Genomic DNA, 17510 nt, shown 5'->3' with positions numbered 1-17510 from the left:
GAACAACTTACTGTAAGTTGTAACTGTGTGAATAAGTGTATACTTCTTCCTGGTCTTCCATTTTCATGTTTGTTTTTTCAATCATATACGGGCTGCAGCGGTACTCACTTGTAATACACTTTTCCACCACTTGTGGCAGTAATGACAATCTCAAACAAACAGTTTCTCAAGCGCAAAAGTTATGACTAAATTGGTGAAGCTGTTTTTTCATTTGCACTTTAATGTTATCGATAGTTTAGTCAAGATATATAATTATTCAGGTTTTTTTTGTTTTTTTTCAGCACAATTGTATGTAAAAACATTTTTGGTCAGTTATATATGAGTCCCTTCTTATGCTGTATGTTTGTTAAGTACTTATTTGTCTAATCAGCTTGACCTAAGCCTGCGACTTACAGTCGTGGTCAAAAGTTTACGTACACTTGTAAAGAACATAATGTCATGGCTGTCTCGAGTTTCCAATCATTTCTACAACTCTTATTTTTTTTGTGATAGAGTGATTGGAGCACATAGTTGTTGGTCACAAAAAACATTCATGAAGTTTGGTTCTTTTATGAATTTATTATGGGTCTACTGAAAATGTGAGCAAATGTGCTGGGTCAAAAGTTTCTTCGGCACTTCCGGTTTGGGCAAGATGGAGTAGACACGTGTTGAGTCTCCCTCCCACAACTTTTTACATTACCACTCTTTTAAAACTCCACAAACTACGCCAGCGAGTCGGCGAGCGGGTGATTATATCACTCCGGAGTTGCAACCGGCAAAAAATGCCAACTCACTCGACGAAGCGGAGCGCCAGAGATACCAGTGCCGGACCTAGCTCCTCCGACGGATGTGCCGGCGAAGTCAACATGTCGGCTATAGCTAGTCTTCTGGAAAAGCACCGCCAGGCCCTCTCAGCGGACTTCAGGACAGCAATTTCTACACTCGAGACAAAGATTGATAAGGTACACACCAAGGTCTCTGAACATTCTCAGAAAATTACTGCACTCGAGGAAAATGCTACTTTGCAAGACGAACGCCTGCTAGCATTGGAAGCAACATGTGCTAAGCTAGCGGAGATCGAAGCTAAGCTGCGGGCTAAAGTTAGCGACCTCGAATCCCGGAGTCGGCGAAATAACATCCGAGTGGTCGGCATACCAGAGTCCGTGGAAGGGCCGCGTCCAACTACCTTTTTTGCAGAGCTACTGAAGGAGATTTTTGACGAGGATTTCTTTGAATCACCGCCGGAGTGCGACCGGGCCCATCGGACACTCGCTAGCAAGCCGAAGCCAGACCAGAGACCGAGGCCCGTTCTGATACGGCTACACAAGTACCAGGTGAAGGAGAGAATTATCCGCGAGGCCAGGGCCAGGAGAGGCAAGCTACAATACCGAGGGTACCCCGTCGCCATCTACGAGGACTATGCGCCTGAAGTGGTGGAACAACGCCAAAAATACCGCGATGTGATGTCGGAGCTCTACCAAATGGGCCTACGACCAGCATTATTGTTCCCGGCCAGACTTGTCATAGTAACGAAGGATGGTGGTAAGAAGAGATTCGGATCGGTTATAGAGGCCAAGGACTTCTTGACATCAATCCGCACACAAGATACCTGACGGATTTGGACGACTTTTTACCCCTACAAAACGGCTGTACTTGACAACAATTTGCACCTTGACTGTGCAGTCCCTGGAATAAAAACTGTAAGTTCAACTTTTCTAGAGGCCTGATTTATGACAACTTTGCTTTCATTGTGGACACTGTGGGCCTTCGTTTGTTTTGCTGTTCTATGCACTAACCACCACTTTAGATGTGTGCTCATAATAGGAAGCAATGTTTGAGTGTTGCAATTTACACACTGGCTAACACATAATTTTCCAACATGGATGGTCGTGACGTAACACATTTTGATTATGCATCCTATTTTTTTTTTTTTAATTTGATCTAGTCATTCGTATGTACGTTATGAGGCACTCCTTGGTCCAAAATACATCACTAAAGCTATTGATGCACTGTACATTTTGGTGTTGAGCAAACGCTGTTTATATGCCTTGTTTGTTTATTTCAACTTAATATTTCCTATATTACTATACACTCAGGTTGGGATACGTCTCGCGAATGTAGGCTCACTTTAAATTCTTATTTTGCTTTATGGAGTTCATTACTGTTACTGTAAGGGAGGAGACTCCGGAAGTTAGCATTAGTCAAGTTAGGCTAAGTAAGAGCGAGAGAGCTCAGATAAGGTTCTTATTTAGGGTGGGTAGTAAGGGTAATTGTATTCTAATTTGTTGGGGTTTGTTGAAATGTGTCTTTATGTCATTACTAGTTTTTTATTTAGTTTTATTTTTTATTATTCTTTCTTTTTTTCTTACCTGGGTGTTTTGTACCACTTTGTTATTTTTATTTTTTGCTGCTATACCTTCCCTCTCTCCCTCCCGTCCCTCCCCGTGGGGTCTAAGGCGTGTCAGACAGATTTACTGTTGGGGTCTAGTGGATGGCGGACGCTGGTAGGATGACGAGTGACGGAGTGCGTATCATCTCTTGGAACACCAAAGGCATGAACAACGCCGTCAAAATTGGTAAGGTCTTAACTCGTCTGCAGCATCTTAAAGGGGACATTATATTTCTGCAAGAAACACACCTGAAGACATCAGAAAATCTCCGTATTAAGAGGTCTTGGATGAGCCATTTATTCCATTCCAAATTTTCTGCTAGGGCTAGGGGTTCGGCCATAATTATCCATAAGCGTGTTATGTTTGAGCCAGCAGACGTTATAGAAGATAAAGAGGGTCGCTATGGTGTGGTTTCGGGCATGTTACAGAATACACCGGTAATTTTAGTCTCTGTGTATGCACCTAACTGGGATGACGACACTTTTTTCACAAGACTTTTTGCTAGGATCCCCAACGCTGACAACCATGGCATAATCGTAGGCGGGGATTTTAACTTACCGTATTTTCCGCACTATAAGGCGCATCTAAAAACCACAATTTTTCTCAAAAGCTGACAGTGCGCCTAATAACCCGGTGCGCTTTATTACGATTCATTTTCATAAAGTTTCGGTCTCGCAACTTCGGTAAACAGCCGCCATCTTTTTTCCCGGTAGAACAGGAAGCGCTTCTTCTTCTACGCAAGCAACCGCCAAGGAAAGCACCCGCCCCCATAGAACAGGAAGCGCTTCACCCGCCCCCATAGAACAGGAAGCGCTTCACCCGCCCCCATAGAACAGGAAGCGCTTCACCCGCCCCCGGAAGAAGAAGAAAAAACGCGCGGATATCACCGTACGTTTCATTTCCTGTTTACATCTGTAAAGACCACAAAATGGCTCCTACAAAGGACAAGGATCCGGTTCATAAAAAGACGCAATCTCTCCATCCGCACACGGATTACTACCGTATTTCACAGCAACTGATATTCCTGTGAACTGCACTGTGGAACGGGAGCACGTACGGTGAATATTTGCACCACAGGGAATGAGGAGTCATCCTTCACTGTGGTTCTAGCTTGCCATGCTAACTTCCACCCATCCAAAAGAGACCTTTCCAGCCGGCGTCATCATAAAAGCTAACTCGAAGGGATGGATGGATGAAGAAAAGATGAGCGAGTGGTTAAGGGAAGTTTACGCGAAGAGGCCGGGTGGCTTTTTTCACACAGCTCCGAAGGCGAACACACCTTCACTAAGACGAGCAGATAGCGCCGGTCGACATACGCCAACATCTGCCAGTGGATCGTAAATGCCTGGGCAGATAGTTTCGGTCACAACTGTGGTCCGAGCTTTCCGGAAGGCAGGATTCACAGAACTGCTGCACAACAACAGCGACACTGAATCCGATGACTTCGACGAGGCGGAGCCGGCCATTTTTGGATCCCACGCTTGCGCAACTTTTCAATTCGGACACCGAAGACGAAGAATTCGAAGGATTTACGAATGAAGAATAACTTCAGAAGGTGAGCGCTATGTTTATTTTGTGTGTTGTGACATTAACGTTCGAGCAACATTATGTTGCTATTTATTGCTCTACACCATTTTGAATTTTACTATGTTTGTGATTGCACATTTGCGTACATTTTGGGACAGAGTTGTTAGAACGCTGGTTTTCAATATATTATTAAAGTTTGACTGAACTATCTGACTGTTTTTTTGACATTCACTTTAGCGCAGCGTTTTTTTGACATTCACTTTAGCGCAGCGTAGGCGCGGCTTTTAGTCCGGGGCGGCTTATTGGTGGACAAAATTATGAAATATGTAATTCATAGAAGGTGCGGCTAATAATCCGGTGCGCCTTATAGTGCGGAAAATACGGTAGTCCAGGATGCGATTCTTGATCGATCCTCCCATACCCGAAATACACTATCCAAAGCAGCAGAGGCTGTGTCAACTTATGCAAACCAAGTGGGACTTTCGGATCCCTGGAGATTCAGGAACCCACATGGGAAGGCATTTTCATTTTTCTCGCACGTTCACCATTCGTTTTCCCGTATTGATTTCTTTTTAATAGATAACAATCTCTTGCATTGTATTAATGCATGCGACTACCACCCGATAGCCGTCTCTGACCACGCGCCAATCTCAGTCGACATTAAATTTCCGCAAGGTGTAACCGGCCGCACAATGTGGAGGTTCAGCTCACACTTGCTCTCAGACATTAAGTTCAAAGATTTTATTGAAACAGAAATTCGTACCTATATTGAGTTTAATGACACCCCTGATATCGGAAACAGCACTTTGTGGGAAGCACTTAAGGCTACTATCCGAGGACAGGTGATATCTTATATTTCCAGGATGAGGAGGACTGAGAGGGCTAGGTTGACGGAAATTGCTAAAGAACTCCTCGACCTCGACAATGTATACGCACTTTGTCCATCTCCAACCCTGTATAAAAAGCGTATTCTGCTACATTCAGAACATGACCTGCTTATGACGCACATAGTAGAGAGACAACTGCGACAATCCAAACAATGCTTCTATGAACACGGAGACAAGGCCGGCCGACTTTTAGCTCAACGGGCCAGGGCTGCTTGCGCATCGCGGTCAATCCCCAAAATTAAACTACCCGATGGTAGTTATACTTCCGATCCAGTGGATATTAATAGGTGTTTTTCCGAATTTTACACTAAATTATACACTTCTGAATTCTCTCCTGTCTCCGCGATTTGCCCCAACCCCCTCGATTCATTAACATATCCTTGCATTGATATAAACATTGCCAGGGAGCTGGGTAGACCTATCTCCTCGTCAGAGATACAGGAGGCAATCCGATCTATGCAAAATGGAAAGTCGCCCGGCCCTGATGGCTTCACAGTTGAATTTGACAAGGCTTACTCATTATTGTTATCCCCCATTTTAGCAAGAATGTTTAATGATTACTTCAACGCCGGCCGCTTACCAAGGACCTTGTCAGAGGCTTCCATTTCACTACTTCTTAAGAAAGACAGAGATGCTACCTCTTGTGGTAGCTACAGACCGATCTCACTTTTGAACGTGGACTGCAAGATTCTGGCGAAAGTTCTCTCTATACGTCTTCAAGCCGTGATGCCCTCAATAATTTCGGCTGATCAGACAGGTTTCACGCTGGGGAGGCATCCATTCTTCAATACCAGAAGATTGTTGAATATAGTTCTCTCTCCACCATCTGATACTCCGGAGGTTGTGGTGGCGCTGGATGCAGAGAAGGCGTTCGATAGGGTGGAGTGGGGCTACTTATTTTTTATTATGGAGAAATTTGGTTTTGATTCTAAATTTATTTCTTGGGTTAGAGTGCTGTACGAGACTCCACTTGCCTCCGTACATACTAACGGCATCCGTTCAGCGTACTTCCCTCTCCAGCGTGGGACCCGGCAGGGATGTCCACTTTCCCCCTTGCTGTTTAATATAGCCATTGAACCGCTTGCTATTTGGCTTAAGAATTGGGAGGAATTTAAGGGTATCACTCGTTTCGGTCGGGTTCATAAGCTCTCCCTATATGCCGACGATCTTCTGTTGTTCGTTTCAGACCCCTCATCCTCGCTTCCCCATATACTATCGATTCTGGATCAGTTCGGTCGTTTGTCAGGGTACAAACTGAATATTCAGAAAAGCGAACTATTCTTTGTGAATAATTTGGCAAGGTCACTCCCACGCTCACAATTCCCCTTTAAGATCTCGGAGGAAGGATTTAAATATCTGGGTGTGTTCGTCTCGAATTCTCCCACAGAGCTGTTCCGTAAAAACTTTCAAGCACTGTTGGACAAATGTAGATCGGACTTGTCCAGGTGGGCTGCCCTCCCCCTATCCCTAGTTGGCCGCATTAACCTCATAAAAATGATTTTACTTCCGAAGTTTTTATATCTCTTTCAGCACATCCCTATATGTCTCAACAAATCATTTTTTGTTGGCCTTGATCAACAACTTCTTGCTTTCATTTGGCAAAACAGGTCAGCCCGCCTTGGGAAAGCCACTCTACAGCTCCCTAAGGCGGAGGGTGGTCTAGCACTTCCAAACTTTAGAAATTATTTCTGGGCCTGCAATATTAATAAACTTCTGTACTGGGTCCATTGCGACTCCCCAGCCGCCTGTCCACCTTGGGCTCACATAGAGATGGCATCGTCTAATGGTTCCCTGCACGCGGTGATTTGCTCACAGCTACCATTATGTTCATTGGGGACCTCCCTAAACCCAGTTGTTAAAAATACCATTAAAATTTGGACTCAATTTAGGAAACATCACGGCTTGCACAAGGCTTCCAGCGGTGCTCCGATTTTGAACAATCCCGCCTTTCTCCCTGCCTGCTCTGATTCTGCGTTTCGAACTTGGTCGACTAACGGACTTAAAATTCTCAATGACCTGTACCACGATGGAGTGTTCTCTTCCTTCGCTTCTCTGTCAACAAGATACAATCTGTCTAATACTCATTTCTTTCGATACCTCCAAACAAGGCATTTTATTAAAAAACAATTTCCTCATTTTCCCAACCGCCCCCCAGAAGCAGAAATTGATCGGTTTCTCTCCTTTGACTCTGACCAACGACGTTTAATATCTGTCATATATAATGAAATCGGCCTTCTGAATCCACTTAATACTTCACCTGTCAGAGAATCATGGGAGCATGACCTTGGAGCACCTATACCTGACGGGAGGTGGAGAGAGGCTTTGAGGCTGGTACATTCATCGTCCATATGCGCTAGGCATGGCCTAATACAATGTAAGGTATTACATAAAGCACATTTCACCAATGCTAGACTGGCTAAAACATACCCCAACCACAGCGACACTTGTAACCGCTGTAGGCAATCCCCAGCTGACCATTTGCATATGTTCTGGACGTGCCCAAAACTCTCAAGTTTTTGGTCGGCTATTTTCGACACTGTTGGGCAGGCCCTCGATAGAACAATAACACCCAGCCCGCTGACTGCCCTTTTTGGCGTTCCCCAGGTGGACGGTTTACCTGCAACCGCTCGTCATGTCATTGCGTTAACGACTCTGCTGGCTAGGCGTACAATTCTTTTTAAATGGAAGCTTGCGTCTCCGCCGAGCCATAACTGTTGGATACAAGATGTCTTGCGGTGTCTCCAGTTAGAGAAGCTTCGGTTCTCTCAGAAAGGATCTGTGTCATCTTTCCATAAAACTTGGGGCCCCCTCCTAGACCTTATTAGAGACAAGCTTGACATCACCCCAAGCGATTCGAGTAACACAACTGACCGCTGAAGCCCCCCGACCCTCACTCCTTGTGTTTATTTACTTTTACGTTATATTATTTTTTTTTTTTTTTTTTTTTTGCACATCTTATGTAGTATTTATTTATTTATTTACCTTATTTATTTTTTGTTTATCTTTAATATATTTGTTTGATTGAATCTAAGTTTGCATATATTCATGTATGTCTATATTTGTTGTGGGCACTAGGTGACAATTACCTTGGGAATTAAAGTGGGTGGGTACTGTAAGGGGTAGGGTTTACTATGTTACATATTGTAAAATGTGCAGATGCCTCAACTTGCTGTTGCCATGATCCATCATACTGTACGGTCTGCAAAATTCAATAAAAATATTTGAAAAAAAAAAAAAAAAAAAAAAAAGTATCTTCGGCATTGTCCACACGTTTAAGTCCGGACTTTGGGAAGGCCATTCTAAAACCTTATTTCTAGCCTGATTTAGCCATTCCTTTAGCACTTTTGACATGTTTGGGGTCATTGTCCTGTTGGAACACCCAACTGTGCCCAAGACCCAACCTCCGGGCTGATGATTTTAGCTTGTCCTGAAGAATTTGGAGGTAATCCTCCTCTTTCATTGTCCCATTTACTCTCTGTAAAGCACCAGTACCATTGGCAGCAAAACAGGCCCAGAGCATAATACTACCACCACCATGCTTTGCGGTAGGTATGGTGTTCCTGGGATTAAAGGCCTCACCTTTTCTCCTCCAAACATATTGCTGGGCATTGCAGCCAAACAGCTCTATTTTTGTTTCATCTGACCATAGAACTTTCCTCCAGAAGGTCTTATCTTTGTCCATGTGATGTCATGAATGTTTTTGTGACCAACAAGTATGTGTTCCAATCACTCTATCACAAAAAAAATAAGAGTTATAGAAATGATTGGAAACTCAAGACAGCCATGACACAATGTTCTTTACAAGTGTATGTAAACTTATGACCACGACTGTATGTGTTAAACAACAATCTTTGTGATCAACACAGGGTTTCATATCATTTAACAAGGTTGGAACATTTTAAGTCAGTTGAATACATTTAAGAGTAAGATTACCAATGCAACCCGCCTGGTTTAGTCTTGGCTTCTCTGTTCTGCCTGGGACTGGAACTTGGCTCGTCCGGCATGAGCAATCAACCCCCTAAAATAAGAGTGCGGTGTAAGGGGCTTAGTGATTGATAGCCACCATGCTTTTGTCTCGTCCTAGGTTTGAGTCCCAAGCAGGAACTGAACGAGGCGGTTTACACTTATTCAGGGTGGCCTTCTGTAATGAAAAAGGTGAAGTGAAGTGAATTACATTTATATAGCGCTTTTTCTCAAGTGACTCAAAGCGCTTTACATTGTGAAAACCCATATCTAGGTTACATTTAAAGGGGAACATTATCACCAGACCTATGTAAGCGTCAATATATACCTTGATGTTGCAGAAAAAAGACCATATATTTTTAGACCGATTTTTCTAACTCTAAATGGGTGAATTTTGGCGAATTAAACGCCTTTCTAATATTCGCTCTCGGAGCGATGACATCCCAACGTGGCGTCACATCGGGAAGCAATTCGCCATTTTCTCAAACACCGAGTCAAATCAGCTCTGTTATTTTCCGTTTTTTCGACTGTTTTCCGTACCTTGGAGACATCATGCCTCGTCGGTGTGTTGTCGGAGGGTGTAACAACACGAACAGGGACGGATTCAAGTTGCACCAGTGGCCCAAAGATGCGAAAGTGGCAAGAAATTGGATGTTTGTTCCGCACACTTTACCGACGAAAGCTATGCTACGACAGAGATGGCAAGAATGTGTGGATATCCTGCGACACTCAAAGCAGATGCATTTCCAACGATAAAGTCAAAGAAATCTGCCGCCAGACCCCCATTGAATCTGCCGGAGTGTGTGAGCAATTCAGGGACAAAGGACCTCGGTAGCACGGCAAGCAATGGCGGCAGTTTGTTCACGCAGACGAGCGAGTTAAACCCCCTGCTTCCCTGGCCTGCTGACATCAACTCCAAAACTGGACAGATCAGCTTTCAGGAAATGAGAGCGGATGAGGGTATGTCTACAGAATATATTAATTGATGAAAATTGGGCTGTCTCAAAGTGCATGTTGTTGCCAAATGTATTTCATATGCTGTAAACCTAGTTCATAGTTGTTAGTTTCCTTTAATGCCAAACAAACACATACCATCTGTTGGTTAGAAGGCGATCGCCGAATTCGTCCTCGCTTTCTCCCGTGTCGCTGGCTGTCGTGTCGTTTTCGTCGGTTTCGCTTGCATACGGTTCAAACCGATATGGCTCAATAGCTTCAGTTTCTTCTTCGCTACCTGCCTCCACACTACAACCATCCGTTTCAATACATTCGTAATCTGTTGAATCGCTTAAGCCGCTGAAATCTGAGTCTGAATCCGAGCTAATGTCGCTATAGCTTGCTGTTCTTTCCGCCATGTTTGTTTGTGTTGGCTTCACTATGTGACGTCACAGGAAAATGGACGGGTGGTTAAAATCAGGCACTTTGAAGCTTTTTTTTAGGGATATTGCGTGATGAGTAAAATTTTGAAAAAAAACTTCGAAAAATATAATAAGCCACTGGGAACTGATTTTTAATGGTTTTAACAATTCTGAAATGGTGATAATGTTCCCCTTTAAACCAGTGTGGGTGGCACTGAGAGCAGTTGGGTAAAGTGTCTTGCCCAAGGACACAACGGCAGTGAATAGGATGGCGGAAGCGGGGATTGAACCTGCAACCCTCAAGTTGCTGGCACGGCCGCTCTACCATCCGAGCTATACCGCCAGTATATATAACAGGCATGTGATTTGACCACAATGAAAAAGACTGAAAAAAATTCCGGGGGTCTGGGGGACGAAAGCCCCCAGCCAGGTCTAGGGCGGTGCCCTGGTGGGGGGATAAGGGGGGCGATGCACCCCGAAGCTCCTAGTTTTTCACCATAAATTAACAAAGACAGCACCATTTGAAGAAAATATTTTAGTGTTTAAAGACATGAAAACATCATTAATAGAACATACCTTGCTTCAATTTGTTTCATATGTTTTTGGTGTTTCGCATGTACTTTCAAAGCCCTGAAACCTTGTGATCCATAGTCAATATTATCATGACACCACGTGCACAAAACCTTTTCGGGACGATCGATTTTCCGAATAAAATCACCGAACAAAGTCGTAACTTCCTTCTTTTCAACAGTATCAGTGATTTCCCTTTCCATCCAGTCCCATCGAAACTTATTTTTGACATGTTTATCAATTTCTTTTACTCGTAAAGCGTCCTTTCTCTCGAGAACCGACATCGTTTACATATGGAAAATGGCGGTAAAAACCATTATGAATGATGACGTTATTAACGTCATCATTCATAACAGATGTCCTGATTGGTCACAAGGAACATATCGACCAATCAACTACGGCGTAATATAAACTACGTCTCGAATCTTGATTTAGGGTCGGAAAAAAAAACGGAAAAACGGGAGATAATTATTTTTTTCCCCCCTAGATTAAAAAAGACGGAATTCCGACTTTAGACGGAAAAATCACATGCCTGATATAAGGTGGACCCTATAGGCCAAACAATCTAATCAAGAACCCCTGAAAAAGAAGATATTTGACTAATATTGTTTTTCACCTCCAACAGTTGAGTGAGATATCCCTGCCATATTAGAGTTGTACTTTACAATATTATTGATTTGTTGAGGTACCAAATATGTTTTATTGGTAAAACAGTTTCACTGGATTGAAAGATTCCAACATGCTGTTGCAAAACAAGGAGGGACTTGAACAGAAGCCAAGAAAACAAGAGTGGAAGTTGACAAAGCTAAAACTAAAACATCCCTGATTGTACATCTGACAGAAATCCAATGTCATGTTCATCCTTCAGTAATATGTCCATACAATCACCATGTTTGAGGACACTTTCAAAAGCGAATAAGGTCCTTTAAGGCGCAGAGGTGGGCGGTTTGAAAAGCCCCGTCCTCCTGAAGTAGCGCACGATGAGCGGCACCGCCATCAGAGTGATGCTGATGCGCACCGGAGCAAAGAGTTTGTGGACGGCGTACGCTAGGACGAACGTGCTGGTCCCCGCGGCCATCTTGGACTGAATGATGGCCTGGCTGAAGCCCACTTTGCCCAGCACGGCGGCCATGTCAATCCCGCTGGTTGGAGACACAGAAAGAATAGATGTATCGTTTTTCCACCCAGCTCCCTTGGAACAGTGACTCCTTTCTTCACATGACACACTCAGCCAAGCTTTAATCAGCTAAACACAAGGTTACCAAGTGGTCACATGGTGATAATGCCCCGTGGTCGCTGCTCCTTCAGAGGGTGATAATAAGAAACCGCCTGCAGCTAATCTCTCTGCTATTTAAGCTGCTGTCACGCCGACTATGGCTGGCAGACTGGCTTGAAGCTTTACACTCCTTTTCAAATGAACATGTCCATGAAAGACGCAGGCAATGACTTGATTTCCAGCACGGCTCCTCTGAGAGTTCAAACGACGTTTGCAAGGTGAGGAAAAAGTCGTGTTTTATGCCGACAGTTATCAAGTTAGAAACACTTCTTAAAGATACATTTAATGGCTACTCTGCAGTCCGAGAGCAGAGCTTTTCAACCTTTTTTGAGCCAACGTGCAAAGAATCCGGAGGCACACCACCAGCAGAAATCATTAAAAAACGAAACTCAGTTGACAGTAAAAAGTCGTTGTCGCAATTGTTGGATAAGAATTTAAACCATAACCAAGCATGCATCAATATATATAGCTCTTGTCTCAAAGTAGGTGTACTGTCACCATCTGTCACATCACGCCGTGACTTGTTTGGAGTTTTTTGCTGTTTTCCTGTGTGTAGTGTTTTAGTTCTTGTCTTGCGTTCCTATTTTGGTGGCTTTTTCTCTTTTTTTGGTATTTTCCTGTAGCAGTTTCACGTCTTCCTTTGAGCGATATTTCCCGCATCTACTTTGTTTTAGCAATCAAAAATATTTCAGTTGTTTTTATCCTTCTTTGTGGGGACATTGTTGATTGTCATGTCATGTTCGGATGTACTTTGTGGACGCCGTCTTTGCTCCACAGTAAGTCTTTGCTGTCGTCCAGCATTCTGTTTTTGTTTACTTTGTAGCCAGTTCAGTTTTAGTTTCGTTCTGCATAGCCTTCCCTAAGCTTCAATGCCTTTTCTTAGGGGCACTCGCCTATTGTTTATTTTTGGTTTAAGCATTTTTACCTGCACGCTGCCTCCCGCTGTTTCCGACATCTACAAAGCAATTAGCTACCTGCTGCCACCTACTGATATGGAAGAGTATAACACGGTTACTCTGCCGAGCTCTAGACAGCACCGACACTCAACAACAACACATCATTTGCAGACTATAATTACTGGCATGCAAAAAATATTTGTAACCCAAATAGGTGAAATTAGATAACACCAGACTGCGTCTCACGGGACACTAGTTGAAAAACACTGCCCTAGAGCATGTTTCCCTTATACAACGGTTCTGGGTTAGTTGTTACCTCATCCCTCACTTCAAGTGGGAGTGAAGAATGAGCTAGTAAGTCCAGAAGAGACAGAGATGATACAGCATTATCTATTCACCTGCTGGTTGTTTCAGCACACCGCAGCTAGTCCTGGATAGTCCCATTTCTTAACGCTTCAGTCACAAGCAGGATTCTCACAGGAATGAGGCAAAAGTACAACCTTACCTACTGTACTGCAATAATAACTGCACGCAGTTTCTGCTGCTATATCGGTATTTGTTCCTCGCTACAACACGCTTCAAATCTCATCGCTTCACCACACTGCAGATTTTCTTGACAAGTTTGATGTGTGTATTATATTAGGGTTTCTGCAGGGATCAACATATCTCAGTCAAAGCTTTTAGTGCATTTTTAATGCAATTTAAAAGAAATGTAATGCCAAAGTCCTACTGCAGATCGTTCTTAGAGGGTCTTAGAGGCTTCATAGAGGGTCTGGGTGAATTTGTGCTTCGGTCCTGTAAAAATCCTGTGCGTGACTGAAGCATTAAGGAGTGGGTTTGATTGATTTATCCAGGACTTGCTGCAGTATATTGACATTGACCTGATAAGTCCGAAAGAAAGAGATGATACAGTATTATCTTATCACAGATGGTGAGCATATACAGTATATACATATACAATATATATATATATATATATATATATATATATATATATATATATATATATATACTGTATATCAGTGACGTGCAGTCACTAGAGGCAGGTGAGGCCCCGCCTCACCTGCCATCATGGAAAGAAAAAAAATTTAAACATTTTTTTTTAAAATTAAATTGTTATATGTATCCAGTGATTATACTATAAAGTTATTTTCCATTTAACTTCACCCGTTTTAGATTATTTTTATTTAGAATCGCTGAATTTTCACATTTGCCGTTCAAATACTGAGAAGAGACGGTGCGGTGAAGATCAGCCAGTTGAGGCACGTCACTGCGTTGTGCCTCACCATGGATTGCGGACTCGGCTAATTGCTGGCCTGCTGTGCAGTGAGACCGTATTGCTATATGAACTATATTATACATTTCCATAGTTTAGTTAGCTGAGGTATATAATGTACAGTGTATTTTGTCAACAACTGTATGTGTGTAAAGTATTTCTTGTGCTAAGCGATCATAAAACGGCTGCAAAAGACGCACTGGCTGAGGCTCGCCTCTTGCACCCCCGCCGTAGAATGCACGGCAACCCCTGACGGGAGTGTTATATCAACTAAAGCCCACACTTAAACTTTCCACGTGCAAGATTGAATCTATTTAAAAAAGTTATTTCATAAGAAGCCCAAAAGTGCAAAAACAATAATGTTCGTGTTGGAGGAGTTGTGAATGACTGCAGGGCCACAACATTAAGTACACCTGCAGACTGCAGGTGTACCTAATTCACAACTCCTCCAACACGAACATTATTGTTTTTGCACTTTTTGGCTTCTTATTAAATAACTTTTGTAACCTATTTTTATGGGCTTTCCTCTCTGTGATGTTAAGTTCCTGTTATGCGCTGTTATACAGTATATGCCTTGAGCTCTTATTTTGAAGGCGCCAAGAGCGGAAGTGATGACATTTTGTAGTGGAGCGGAGGTTTTTGAAAGAAGGTAAATAAAGTGGTCCTCGTGTAAACTGGAGCCTCCGTGTTTGTTATTTTGTAGTTTCATACAGTATAGGCAACATTTATAAACCCTCGGTTACACTTTTTTAAATAGATTCAATCTTGCACGTGGAAAGTTGAAGTGAGGGCTTTAGTCATTAATCCAGCACAACAGCGGCGCATTTATAAGTAAAGGTAAGACCATAATAACGTTTTTTTATCAAATGTGCTTTTTTGTGTGCTACAGTTTGTATGTGTAAAGTTAAAGTTAAGTTAAAGTACCAATGATTGTCACACACACACTAGGTGTGGTGAAATTGGTCCTCCCCTTGTTCACCCCCTGGGAGGTGAGGGGAGCAGTGGGCAGCAGCGGCGCCGCGCCCGGGAATCATTTTTGGTGATTTAACCCCCAATTCCAACCCTTGATGCTGAGTGCCAAGCAGGGAAGAATGCTGGTATGAGCTTTTAAACATAACCTGTTAACTGCTGCCAATCAAATGGTGAATAAGATACTCTTTAGGGTTCATATGTTTGTAAATCTGACTGTGATGAAGTCAGTGCCTCACCAGCCATCAACCTCACCGCACGTCACTGATATACACGTTAGATATATATATATATATATTAGGAAAACTGCAAAACAGGCTTGTAGTGATGATATAGCCTGCGTTTTTTCCTGACCTAACATATATTCCGCTCTACCCCGGTATTGAGCACTGTATAACGGATAAACCACAGAAACCTCGACTATATATATATATATATATATATATATATATATATATAAATAACATAGGTTAAATGGTAAATAGGTTATACTTGTATAGCGTTTTTCTACCTTCAAGGTACTCCAAGCGCTTTGACACGATTTCCACACACACACACGCACACGCACACACACATTCATACACTGCTGGCAGGAGCTGCTATGCAAGGCCCTAACCACCACCCATCAGGAGCAAGGGTGAAGTGTCTTGCTCAAGGACACAAGGGACGTGACTAGGATGGCGGAAGCTGGGGATCGAACCAGAAACCCTTACGATACGATTCACTAACAATACGATTCGATATGATTCGATGTGAAACGATTTGATGCAGATGTAAGCTTTGCATGGTGAAAAGAAAATTAAATATCATGTCAGAATAGTGTCATGTGTTTGTTTTTCAAATAGACACATACAAAACAGGCGGTGCCTGCATTAATTATGATCAAATAGTAGAAGTATCAACTTCAAGGCATTGCAATCCATAAACTTAAAGAAAAGAAGATGTAAACAAAACCATTTTGGAAAAGCTACCAGGTAATTACCGCTCTTTGCTCAGGTTGCAGCAATGAAATAGAGAAAGAAAGTCGCGGTGTTATAACACCACAGTTACACAAATACAAGACACAATTGGGTGCCATCACGTTTGCAAATGCACCAAATTGTTGAATTTCAATATTTTTGATTCAATAAATAAAGTGTTTGTATGTTCTCTACATTCAACATTGTGCATTATTTTAGCTAATCTTTTTTGTAACACAATAATTGTGAAATACGCATAGTTGGATTTACGAACCCCTCATTTTACGAACTTTTCAATTTACAAACTACAAACCGAATACAAGTATGCTTTGGTGTACGAACTTTGTTTCCGTGCAGGAAGGTTTCATTCATTGTGTGCCTCGAAGTGCAGCCACTGTGTGCCCGGCAGTACATCCATTGTAGGCGGGCTGATCGATCGCTGGTATTCATTCAGTCACCACAGCAGTTAGCTACTGCATGCTTTTTAAGTGTTATTTAGCATTTTTACGGCATTTTGCTAGTTTTACAAGTTCAATACGAGTCCAAATGGACAAGCGATGTGTGATTTGAAACTTTCAGGAAGTATCCACAGCGTTGTCGACACTGCCAACTCTCTTTCTCCCTTCCACAAGAAGATTAACTAACAGGGTTAGCTGGATTTTATTTGTATTATTTATTATTTTAACGACCTGGCTGGTAAAACTAAGGGGGTTTGCCATTTTAAACTGTTGTTGACAGTGTGTGTCAGCAGGGCAGCTATATATTTTGGTTTGAAAAATATAACTTTGAGCTAGTTGTAAACAGCCCATTTAACGCTACAGTAAAATGAAAAAAGTGTAAATTCAGTATGTTATGAGTAGGCCTGGGAGATATGACTGAAAACTGCATCATGATTAGGGCTGCAACTAACGATTAATTTGATAATTGATTAATTTGATAATTGATTAATCTGTCGATTATTACTTCGATTAATCGATTAATAATCGGATAAAAGAGACGAACGACATTTCTATCCTATCCAGTATTTTATTGGAAAAAAAACAGCATACTGGCACCATACTTATTTTGATTGTTTCTCAGCTGTTTGTAAATGTTGCAGTTTATAAATAAAGGTTTATTTAAAAAAAAAAAATTAAATTAAAAAATTATAAAAAATAAAAAAAGCCTCTGCGCATGCACATAGCATAGATCCAACAAATCGATGACTAAATTAATCGGCAACTATTTTTATAATCGATTTAATCGAATAGTTGTTGCAGCCCTAATCATGATATAAGTGTTTTATATTGGTTGATGTCAAAAATTATTGATTTTTTTCTTCACCTTTTGGAAGTAAGGGCCAGGATAAAATTATATTAATTGTAAACATTCTTATTTAAAATGTAACCTTCCTCTGATTATAATCTCCTCAACTATGAAGGCAGAAAGGAAATATCAACACAATCATGGAAACACTCACTGCA

General features: G+C 42.2%; 1 protein-coding gene across 3 annotated transcripts in view; it reads right to left on the bottom strand.

Moving 5' to 3' along the window:
- Positions 1-10478: 10478 nt before the first annotated feature.
- fam210b (family with sequence similarity 210 member B) overlaps positions 10479-17510 on the bottom strand; it is a 19493-nt gene continuing 12461 nt past the window's right edge. Inside the window, exon 4 of one of the 3 annotated variants that reach the window (XM_061937726.1) lies at positions 10479-11813. In XM_061937726.1, coding sequence (XP_061793710.1) covers positions 11597-11813 — 217 coding nt within the window. In that variant the 3' untranslated portion in view covers positions 10479-11596. The remainder of the gene's footprint in view (positions 11814-17510) is intronic. The other 2 variants (XM_061937727.2, XM_061937728.1) reach the window with 2 other exon arrangements.

This window comes from Nerophis lumbriciformis, linkage group LG03 (genome assembly GCF_033978685.3).
Source record: "Nerophis lumbriciformis linkage group LG03, RoL_Nlum_v2.1, whole genome shotgun sequence".
Lineage (NCBI taxonomy): Eukaryota > Metazoa > Chordata > Actinopteri > Syngnathiformes > Syngnathidae > Nerophis > Nerophis lumbriciformis.
The sequence above is the reverse complement of the archived record's forward strand: the minus strand, read 5'-3'. Positions and strand labels throughout refer to the sequence as shown.